Source organism: Budorcas taxicolor, chromosome 23 (assembly GCF_023091745.1).
Source record: "Budorcas taxicolor isolate Tak-1 chromosome 23, Takin1.1, whole genome shotgun sequence".
NCBI lineage: Eukaryota > Metazoa > Chordata > Mammalia > Artiodactyla > Bovidae > Budorcas > Budorcas taxicolor.
This window is the reverse complement of record NC_068932.1, coordinates 17227924-17239923: the sequence shown is the minus strand read 5'-3', so window position 1 is coordinate 17239923 and position 12000 is coordinate 17227924. Positions and strand designations below refer to the sequence as shown.

General features: G+C 40.1%; 1 protein-coding gene across 1 annotated transcript in view; it reads left to right on the top strand.

The window, feature by feature from the left end:
* BLNK (B cell linker) overlaps positions 1 to 12000 on the top strand; it is a 79541-nt gene that overhangs the window by 65923 nt on the left and 1618 nt on the right. The window contains exons 11-17 of the mRNA XM_052661068.1: positions 611 to 638; positions 1438 to 1480; positions 2582 to 2669; positions 3249 to 3280; positions 9127 to 9203; positions 10099 to 10182; positions 11095 to 11250. Coding sequence (XP_052517028.1) covers positions 611 to 638; positions 1438 to 1480; positions 2582 to 2669; positions 3249 to 3280; positions 9127 to 9203; positions 10099 to 10182; positions 11095 to 11250 — 508 coding nt within the window. The remainder of the gene's footprint in view (positions 1 to 610; positions 639 to 1437; positions 1481 to 2581; positions 2670 to 3248; positions 3281 to 9126; positions 9204 to 10098; positions 10183 to 11094; positions 11251 to 12000) is intronic.

Sequence of the window (12000 nt, the reverse complement as noted above, 5' to 3'; positions counted from 1 at the left end):
TCGCAGTGGTTTTCAAACATGTCATTTGTCTTGGCTTTATCTGTTTGGAGTGAAATTCTAGGCAGATGTCCAGTAGAGAGGAGTCACCAGAGGCTGGAGGGCCACTGGCATGGGGAGGCGCTGGCTGCCAAACACACCTGCTTGGCCACCCTCACGTCTTCACCCTCCTGCCCCAGACAGTAGCCCTGGGGTGCTGTTGGGGGAAGGGAGGGATCTCCATGCACCTTTGAAAATACTATTTGTGGTCCTTACATTACAGATGAGGAAACTAAAGCTCAGACTGGCCCTCACAGCCAAGAGAGAGGCCTGAGGTCACAGAGTAATTCGTTGCAGAACTGGAGCAAGAGCTCAGTTATCTTGACTCCCTGGTAACTGGCTCTCCTATTTATCCCCATTAACCCCTTGGCCATCTGTCAGCGGACGCTATCTGAGGTTCAGAAGATCATGACTGAATCCTGTTTCTGCCCTTCTCTGCCCTTCATGGATCATCTTCTTAGACACTTGTATCACTTTCATTATTCTAGTTTATATTTGAGAGTAAAATGATAAGTTGTCAGCTCCTCTTTATCTCTGCTGTGTTTTAACAAGTCAATCTCTTTTTATCCCCCAGGAAGAAAACAGCTATGCCACTGAAGACAGTAAGTTAATTGTGTATTTAAAGGTGCTTCATATTTCCTGTGTCGTTCATTCTTATCCATTTATTTAAAGTTGACAGTGCTTTCAGCTAAGAGGAACACAGCAATCTTGTTGCTGCCTGGATAGTCCAAGAGAATCTTGGAATCCTCAGTTAGGCAGGGAAGATGGGAGGATCCCATCCTCCAGGATGTGGCTTCACTGAGTAAGTGGCTGCAGGGGCCAGGCTCCCTGCCTCTTGTGACCTCTGCCTTCCCCTTGGGAAGCCCTGGGTCTGCTTCCCCACCTGCTGGCCTGGGAGCTAATGACTGACAACTGTACATCAGGCACACAGTCCTGACTACACTCACATTCTGGCCAGAACGTGGGGAACCTGAGCCAGCCCACTATTTAAGGAAGCCCATCCTGACCTAGTATCTACACTGTAGCCTGACATTTACAACCACAAACACCAAGACGGTGGGGTTCTGAGACCTAAGCCAGAAGCCAGATTTCCACTGCACAGGCGCTACTGCCCAGCAGCTGCTGGGGGGCCATGCCTTCTTCCAGAACTGCTGACAGACTGGGGAGACCCCACACCAAAGTGACACTGCTCCTTCCATGACACACTGCTGGTCCATTGTCAGCTGATGCAAAGGTTGAGCTGGGGACTGTGTGTTTTTAATGGTTGCTCTTGTCATTGAAAGAAAAGCCATGCATCAAAGAAATATTCTCTCCAGTATTTATTTTAATATTATTGTTTTGACTTTTATTTCTACGTACCACTGTATTGAAGATCCTTATCTTTTTTTTTTTTTTAAATAGACTCCAGTTGCCTCTCAACAGAATGCCTCAAGTGTTTGCGAAGGTAAATCTATATTATTTTGATGGAAGAGCACGTCCTCTACAAGTTATTTTGATTTAAAATTTGTATACAAATATATTTCTAAATTTCTTTCATTATTTATAAGGCAATTGTAAACATAAAGCTCAATTTTTAAACAGAACAGTCTTTACTTTGCCATGAGTAGTGAGTAGCAAAGTTGATCAGGACCTGGGCTTGCCAAGCTACATCTGTGCAGTAGGCCACAGTCGACATGCCCCAAACCTGCCTGTCTGTAGACAGATATGACTTGCCAGAAACTGTACCACAACCTCACATAGGCATGCAGACTGATTTAGAACCATTCCAATGTCTCAGAATTAATGGGTAAGTTAAGTAATGAAATTTTAACAAATCTGTTGGTTTGAACAAGTTCTTGTGCTAAGTTTTCAAAATAATGTTTCCTGAGTTCAAATATCTATCTTCTTAGTACACCTTCAAAGCCTTCCTTTCCTTTATCATAACCATGTATACTTTCTATTAGAACTTTCCCATTTAAAAAAATTTGAATTTGAAAAATACTGGGAGGGAAAAAACCCAGAAGAATCATTCATAATCTCAAGACCTAAAACACTACATAGAAATGAAAGCTTTGTACCCACCTAATGCCACACTTGAAGGTACTCGATGTTAAAAGCTACCATTTCCTGAGTTAACACGGGCATACCTGTCTCTGACGATGGATGGTAGACATTTTCTGAATGTGTGTTACGACTCACCTGTCTGCTTTTATTGCTCTGCTGGGTCTCTTCCATCATTTCCCACATCTTTCCTCCAGACTCCTCTCCTGTTGTCTTGCTTTCCTCTGCCTTTCCTCTGATGCTTTTGGCTTGCTATCCTTCCATTCTTTATAGTCTTCCATGCCTGCTGAGCAGGGAGCTTGGAGTGATAGTGAAGCCTTAGGGTGAGCCTCTATAGGAAGTAAGTACAACTCTGAGCAAACTTCATGGCTTCAAAGCTTCTTGGTGAAAGACTTGCTCATGGGAAGACATTTGACCAAACTCAGTTCTTCTCAGTTGATACTGGGTTTGGGCATGGGGAGAGACATTTCCTTCTAATCCTAATATAATCATTTCCTTAATGCAGAAAAACCTATACCTGCTGAACGCCACCGGGGATCTAGTCACAGACAAGAAAATATGCAGTCACCAGTGTTTCCTCCTCCTGCCCAGAAGTAAGAATCTTTTCCTTTGAAAATAAGTTTCCTTAACATCTGTATTGTCATACTGCACAGAAACACTGGCTTATAGTGATCAGTAAAGATTTAGTATTTTATTGCTTTGCAGTTGGAGAAGGCAATGGCACCCCACTCCAGTACTCTTGCCTGGAAAATCCCATGGACGGAGGAGCCTGGTAGGCTGCAGTCCATGGGGTCGCAGAGTCGGACATGACTGAAGCAACCTAGCAGCAACAGCAGCAGCAGTTTGCAATTAAATTTTTAAAAAATGTTAAGTAAGCAACAACTTTAAAAGAACTGCTTAGCATCACAGAGACTTAACTAATATTTCAGTTAATTATTGGACTGAAGTAAAATCTAACACAAGCTAACCCTCCATCTTTTAAAGAAATTAAGGGAATAATCTTACTTCTCTTGAAGGCTGTAGTGCCTCTCCTGTCTTTAGATATGGTTTATTGGTTCTTCCTGTTGATCCTTTGTGATGCAACTGTTCAGACTATTTTCAGTGCAAATAAAAAGTGAAACTTATTCATCTTGTGCATTGCCCTTTAATGAATCTGAATTTCTTCCTTTCAGGGCAGTTCATCAAAAACCCATACCTCTGCCAAGTAAGTACAATGAAGGCATGAAGAGCAATATCTATTGTGTGAGCTGGCTCTTCATGTCTCTACCCAGGGGTCCAGGGAAACGCTGCCTCTTCCAGTGGAGTATTCTCTCCAGCTTGTTTCCTCATCTGTAAAATGGGGCCAAGAATACTTATTTAATAGAGCTGTTCCAAAAAGTAAATAGATTTGGGATCATTCTTACTTTTTTCCTTTTTAGTTTTGATTGAGTATTTTACTGATCATCATTCATTTAATTTTTTTCACAACAACAATATAACTTTTTTCAAAATAAGATGATTAAGTAAAACAACATGTTGTGCCTGATACATAGAATGTCTTCAATAAATGATATTTAAATTAAGTCTAAAATACCTTTTAATTATTATAAAATGTATCTATAAAAGGTACCCTGAAAAGAAGATTTAGCAAATATCTGAATAATTTTCCCAAGGCAAATAATACAATACCTTAAAAATATATGAAGTCAGGCTCACAGAACACAATTACCCAAACCTCGATTTGCTTTCTACTTAATCTAGGGAAAAAAATGAAAACACAAAACAAAACCCTTCCTGACATGGATAACATGAAAAATATTCCAAAGTATTCAAGATTTGATACATTTAAATAAAGAATATAATTATTGTACATAAAATTTACATGTGTTTAAATAAACATAAATCTGTTTACTAGGTTTTAACTGGATGTTGATTCATCTTAAATAAATAAAACAAAATATAACTTTTCTAAAACTCTGAACACAAAGTGAAATGGTGTAGCTATAGAATTTTTTTTTTACTATGTAAAGTTTTATTATACCCTTTACTGTTTTTTAACCCAAGTCATTCTTTCAATTGGCAAATACTTATTAACCATCTGCTATATGCCAGGTACTATTCTAGACACTCAACATTCAGGAAACTAAGATCATGTCATCTGGTCCCATCACTTCATGGCAAATAGATGGGAAAACAATGGAAACAGTGACAGACTTTATTTTGAGGGGCTCCCAAATTACTGTAGATGGTGACTACAACCATGAAATTAAAAGACACTTGCTTCTTGGAAGAAAAGTTATGGCCAACCTAGACAGCATATTGAAAAGCAGAGACATTACTTTGCCAACAAAGGTCCGTCTAGTCACAGCTATGGTTTTTCCAGTGGTCATGTATGGATGTGAGAGTTGGACTATAAAGAAAGCTGAGCGCCGAAGAATTGATGCATTTGAACTGTGGTGTTGGAGAAGACTCTTGACAGTCCCTTGAACTACAAGGAGATCCCGCCAGTCCATCCCGAAAGAACTAAGTCCTGAATATTCACTGGAAGGACTGATGCTGAAGCTGAAGCTCCAATTCTTTGGCCACCTGATGTGAAGAACTGACTCATTTGATAAGAGCCTGATGCTGGGAAAGACTGAAGGCGAGAGGAGAAGGGGACAACAGAGGAGATGGTTGGATGGCATCACCGACTCAATTGACATGAGTTTGAGTAAACTCCGGGAGTTGGTGGTGGACAGGGAGGCCGGCGTGCTGTAGTTCATGGGGTCGCAAAGAGTCGGACATGATGAGCAACTGAACTGAACTGATTCTAGACACAGGGGCTACAGCAGTGAACAAAACAAATGAGTCCCTCCCTTATGGAGCTTCTATTCTACTGGAGGAGATAGGAAACATAAACAACTAGATAAGTCATACGGTAAAGAAAAATGAAGCAAAGAGGCAGGGGGTGGGCACAGACAGGAATGGAGGCAGTGAGGGCTGCAGTGGCCGGGTAAGACCTTATCTATAAAACAGGGTCTGAGAGCTCCTCCTACATAGGGCACATGTGAGGGGAAAATGAGCTAAGACTTGGAAAACAGAACAGGACTAGCACATATCCAGGGATCAGAAAATGTCAGCCTTGAACTCCCTCGGCTGCCCAAGCTGTGGAAACCCTTCAGTTCAGTTCAGTTCAGTCGCTCAGTCGTGTCCGACTCTTTGCGACCCCATGAATCACAGCACGCCAGGCCTCCCTGTCCATCACCAGCTCCCGGAGTTCACTCAGACTCACGTCCATCGAGTCCGTGATGCCATCCAACCATCTCATCCCCTGTCGTCCCCTTCTCCTCCTGCCCCCAATCCCTCCCAGCATCAGAGTCTTTTCCAGTGAGTCAACTCTTCGCATGAGGTGGCCAAAGTACTGCAGTTTCGGCTTTAGCATCATTCCTTCCAAAGAAATCCCAGGGCTGATCTCCTTCACAATGGACTGGTTGGATCTCCTTGCATCCAAGGGACTCTCAAGAGTCTTCTCCAACACCACAGTTCAAAAGCATCAATCCTTTGGCCCTCAGCCTTCTTCACAGTCCAACTCTCACATCCATACATGACCACAGGAAAAACCAAAGCCTTGACTAGATGGACCTTAGTTGGCAAAGTAATGTCTCTGCTTTTGAATATGCTATCTAGATTGGTCATAACTTTTCTTCCAAGGAGTAAGCATCTTTTAATTTCATGGCTGCAGTCACCATCTGCAGTGATTTTGGAGCCCCCAAAAATAAAGTCTGACACTTTTCCCACTGTTTCCCCATCTATTTCCCATGAAGTGATGGGACCAGATGCCATGATCTTCATTTTCTGAATGTTGAGCTTTAAGCCAACTTGTTCACTCTCCTCTTTCACTTTCATCAAGAGGCTTTTTAGTTCCTCTTCACTTTCTGCCATAAGGGTGGTGTCATCTGCATATCTGAGGTTATTGATATTTCTTCTGGCAATCTTGATTCCAGCTTGTGTTTCTTCCAGTCCAGTGTTTCTCATGATGTACTCTGCATATAAGTTAAATAAGCAGGGTGACAATATACAGCCTTGACCTACTCCTTTTCCTATTTGGAACCAGTCTGTTGTTCCATGTCCACTTCTAACTGTTGCTTCCTGACCTGCATACAGATTTCTCAAGAGGCAGGTCAGGTGGTCTGGTATTCCCATCTCTTTCAGAATTTTCCACAGTTTATTGTGATCCACACAGTCAAAGGCTTTGGCATAGTCAATAAAGCAGAAATAGATGTTTTTCTGGAACTCTCTTGCTTTTTCCATGATCCAGCGGATGTTGGCAATTTGATCTCTGGTTCCTCTGCCTTTTCTAAAACCAGCTTGAACATCAGGGAGTTCACGGTTCACGCATTGCTGAAGCCTGGCTTGGAGAATTTTGAGCATTACTTTACTAGCATGTGAAATGAGTGCAATTGTGTGGTAGTTTGAGCATTCTTTGGCATTGCCTTTCTTTGGAATTGGAATGAAAACTGACCTTTTCCAGTCCTGTGGCCACTGCTGAGTTTTCCAAATTTGCTGGCATATTGAGTGCAGCTCTTTCACAGCCTCATCTTTCAGGATTTGAAACAGCTCAACTGGAATTCCATCACCTCCACTAGCTTTGTTCGTAGTGATGCTTTCTAAGGCCCACTTGACCTCACATTCCAAGATGTCTGGCTCTAGATTAGTAATCACATCATCATGATTATCTGGTCGTGAAGATCTTTTTTGTACAGTTCTTCCGTGTATTCTTGCCACCTCTTCTTAATATTTTCTGCTTCTGTTAGGTCCATACCATTTCTGTCCTTTATTGAGCCCATCTTTGCATGAAATGTTCCCTTGGTATCTCTAATTTTCTTGAAGAGATCTCTAGTCTTTCCCATTCTGTTCTTTTCCTCTGTTTCTTTGCATTGATCGCTGAAGAAGGCTTTATCTCTTCTTGCTATTCTTTGGAACTCTGCATTCAGATGCTTATATCTTTCCTTTTCTCCTTTGCTTTTCGCCTCTCTTCTTTTCACAGCTATTTGTAAGGCCTCCCCAGACAGCCATTGTGCTTTTTTGCATTTCTTTTCTATGGGGATGGTCTTGATCCCTGTCTCCTGTACAATGTCACGAACCTCATTCCATAGTTCATCAGGCACTCTGTCTGTCAGATCTAGGCCTTTAAATCTATTTCTCACTTCTACTGTATAATCATAAGGGATTTGATTTAGGTCATACCTGAATGGTCTAGCGGTTTTCCCTACTTTCTTCAATTTGAGTCTGAACTTGGTAATACGGAGTTCATGATCTGAGCCACAGTCAGCTCCCGGTCTTATTTTTGTTGACTGTATAGAGCTTCTCCATCTTTGGCTGCAAAGAATATAATCAGTCTGATTTCGGGGTTGACCATCTGGTGATGTCCATGTGTACCACTTTGTACTATGTACCTTAGAAGCACATGGCCACCTCTTATGTTGCTCCCATCTGGGAGTATTGTCCCCATCCGTTAGAAGACAGCCTTCCTTCAAACCTAACCTTGCTGGGCCTGCCACACTGCTCCCTCCTGTTAACAATGGTGGCTCTCACCTTTGAACATCCAGGATTTTATCTGAAGCACTTGGTTCATCTCAGTGACTTTCCCTCCTAAGGAAGGACAACTCTCGTTGCTCTGGTCAAAACCTTAGAGTCACCCATGACCCTTCGCTTGCTTTCCTCACACTCCTTCCAACTGTTCCTTCACAATATGTTGAGAATCCAATCACTGTTGCTACTCCCACTGATACTATCTGCTTCAAGGCACCGTCATCTCCCGTCTGGGTTTGCAACACACAACTGGTCTCCTCTCTCTGTTCTTACCCCCTTCTCTCTATTTTCAGCCCTGGTGCCAGAGTGACCTTATTAAAAGACAGGCAGACAATTTTACTATTCTGTTCAAAACCCTCCAAAAGCTTCCCATGCCATGCTTGTTAAAGCTCAAGTCATGTTAAGTGTCCCAGGAGTCCCACAAACCTTGCCCGTTCCCCACCTCCTGTCTGACTTCATTCCTTATTCTTCTCCCGTTTTCTCACTGCTCCCCAGGCACAGTGGCTACCTCTCTATTCCTCAAATTCGCCAGACCCTTGCATTCACTGTTTCCTATACCTGGAACATCCATCCCTGAGATATACACATGCCTGCTTCCTCTCCAACTGCAGATCTTACTCAGGTGTCACCTCAGTGAAGTCTCCCTTGTCTATATAAACATACTACTTGCCCGAAGCTATCCACAGCCCGCTCCTCTGTCTATTCTTCATACCATTATGACTCTGTAATATTATATGTATGTTTACTTATATCTTTATTGCCTGTCTCACTCCATTAAAGTTTAAGCTCGAGGAAGGAGGGATATTTTGCTGTTTTGTTGACAGCTGTATATTCCCAAAGCTTTTGAATGAATGAATACAGCCAAGTATCTTCTCCATTTCATGTCTCCACATTTAGATGGAGTTTGTACTTAAAGCAGCAATTCTCAATCATTTTGACCTCAGGACCATTCTAACACTCTTAAAACACTGCAGACCCAAAGAACTATGGTTTGTGTGTTTCTTTCTAGTAATAATGTGTTAATTAAAAGACATTTAAAAAATTTATTAACCCTTTTAAAAAATGTTAAACTTATTACATTTATAAGTAACATATTTCTATGAAAAAATATTAAAAAGAAAGATTTAGTGAGAAGAGTGGCGTCGCTTTACACTTTTAAAATTTATTAAATGCCTGCAGTAACAGAGACAGCCGAATTCTCAAATCTGCGTCTACATTCAACCTGTTACAGTATGTTTTATTGGTTGAAGTATACGAAGAAAATTGGGCTTCACAGAGATACGTATTTAGAAAAGGCCTTGCAAATCCCCTGAAAGAATCTTGGGGATCCCCAGGGTCCTCAGGCCACACTTTGAGAAGCAATACTCTTAAGGATTTTTTGGTGTGTGTGATTTTTCAGTGTGTGTATGCTCCTTGCAGTACCCACCACAGTGCTAACATACAGGCATAGTAACCGATCGAGATATAACAGGTTCCACTGACTTTTCAAATCCTTTTCAGGATTTCCAGAAGGGGGAAGCCCAACCATGGATGGCCTACCACCCAGCTTTTCATCTAACTCTAGTTTGTCAGAACAGGTATGAAATGAACTCATAAACTGCAGGAAAGGGCATGCCTTCTTATAAGAGAGATTTGGAAGTGAAACTTGAGAACACATTCTATTTTAAGTTGGCTTGTGAGTTGTTGTTTGCTGATGGGTACAGAATACATTTTTCCCCCCAATTGTTAAGACCTCACTCCATGTATTCTAATTTGTGTTCTGGATGCCGTAAATAACCATTGGTGCTTCTTCAAAACTAGCAAAGACGTGTGCTGTTTTTATTGTTCTCCCTCTCACATAGATTCTATTTAAACTATGTAATTTTCTCAGAATAGATCTGTGGAGGCATATGATATTAAAACACATAAAACAGCAGTTTTAAAAAAAGACAGAGAAAGGGCAAGTCTCTAAGCTTTCTCAAACTTAAAATAAGGATGATGGCAGATATTTATCTTGCCTTCAAAGTGGTTGTAAGAATCAAATAAGATAATATTTGTAAACATGCTTTGTAAATTACAGAACAGTCCACGTAGCAACAACAATAAGATTATAATAGAAAGGGAGATGGTAACTTATTTAGGAGAAAGGAATAAATGGTTCAGGAATCTGGCACAACTTAGTTTTTATGTTCAAGTATTAAGTCCAGCCCCTAAGGCTAAATGGGAAAATTATGTAATCCTTGCTGCTGCTGCTGCTGCTGCTAAGTCGCTTCAGTCGTGTCCGACTCTATGCGACCCCATAGATGGCAGCCCACCAGGCTTCCCCATCCCTGGGATTCTCCAGGCTGAGCAAAAGAAGCATAAAACTCATTTTCAGATTACTGGTCCAAATGTAGTTAGGTCTTTCTGGTGATGCAAACTTTGTTTCTAGTGCAGAAACTACAGTGTCATTGAAGTGCCATCTCATGCTTAACGATGCCTTCTCATTCACAGGAAGCAGATGTTCACTGTAAACCGTGGTATGCTGGTGCCTGTGATCGAAAGTCAGCTGAAGAGGCATTATACAGATCAAACAAGGTCTGACTGTTTTAAATCTCATATTCTGTCTTCAGCCTATATTGGCACAGTTGTCACCCTGATAATGTGTGCTTGTCCGACTCTCTGCAACCCCACGGACTGCCAGGTTCCTCTGTCCATGGGGATTCTCCAGGCAAGAATACTGGAGTGGGTTACCATGCCCTCCTTATAATTTCTTCTTCATTTCTGAGATAGTTTTGCTTTCTCTTCAACTTCTTTCCTGAGTTTAATCAACTCATTGTATTTTTCCTTGCTGTTTTTTGTCCACTTTTTGTTCATAATTTTTGAATTTATGATTCTATAATATTTTAAAAGATATTTAATTAAATTTGGAATGCCATGTTACATTTTTTAAAACTTTTTATTTTGTATTGGGGTACAATTGATCAACAAATAATGTTGTGTATATCCATACAAATATGGATACATATACATGTATCCGTTCTCTCATAAACTCCCCTCCCATCCAGGCTGCCACATAACACTGAGCAGAGTTCCATGTGCTATCAGTTGAAATGTTTTGGTTCCCAGTGTCTTCTTTCTTCTTATAGTGCTTTTGAATGGAATTTGTCTGATATGTTTTCTTATTCATAGGTAACTTGTGAACATGGTTCCTAGTTCAAGAGTGCCCCTTAGATTTGACCTTAATGTGTCCCTTCACACATTTCCAGATCCTATAAACTTAGTATCTTCAGTGCCTCAAAAACTAGCACTGACCTCATTCAGAGTTTTCTATAAGTATATATTTTACTGAAGTATTTTCTTAGAAAATAAAACAAGTTCTAATCAGTAATAAAAATCATATACCTAAATAATTACCTTTTGAATATAATATAGGTATTTTCATAAACTGATTTTTAACCTATGGAAATACAAGTTAACACTAATCTTAATTATTCTTTTAATAAACAGGATGGATCATTTCTTATTCGGAAGAGCTCTGGCCATGATTCCAAACAGCCATATACATTAGTTGTATTTTTTAATAAGAGAGTATATAATATCCCTGTGCGATTTATTGAAGCAACAAAACAGTATGCTTTGGGCCGAAAGAAAACTGGTGAAGAGGTCAGTAATTTCTCTCTAATCCAATACTTCTGTAAAAGGCTTAAAGGTGGATGCAGGAGCTGTCCTTTTTAGTGGTCCTGAAATACTCTCAGATAAATTTTGAGCTCTTAGAGGGGCTTTAGACTTCCTTGTCCTGCTAGAAAACTCTGGTAAACAATGATTCTTCTTGGGTTAAAGAATCTTCATCCCTATCCCAGAATGAATAGCTCAGAGTGTCACCCCACTCCCCAGATATCTGGCCTATGGATATTAAAATAAACACATATTATTATACTAGCATCTAGAAATATGACAGTCCTTTAAAACGTTTACTTAAATTATCTACAATAAAAATATTATTTGTCACAGATACTGAAAATTTGAACTGAAAAATTAAAACTTTGGTTATATGATATTAAGCATGTGGATATCTTAAAAAGTCTGTTTGTCTTTGTGTTTGAGTATTTTGGGGTAGAAAAAGTATCTACATGATTAACTTTTTTGCAACTGTTTCAGCATTATGTGGATATATATTGACTATTTTATTGCTTTGATATGCTATATTTGCTTTATTTTATTGATCATGGATTTTGAGTTATCAAACACATTGTTTTTCAGTCCATGTGTGAATATTTCAAATACACTGAATTAATGTAGACAGAAAAAAGGAGTGTTAAGGGGAAACTGCAACTAAGTTATGTTCAATTCTTTATTCAATTAAATCAGAAATATGTGTATAAGCTTATATCTTAAACATGGGATATTAAAAGT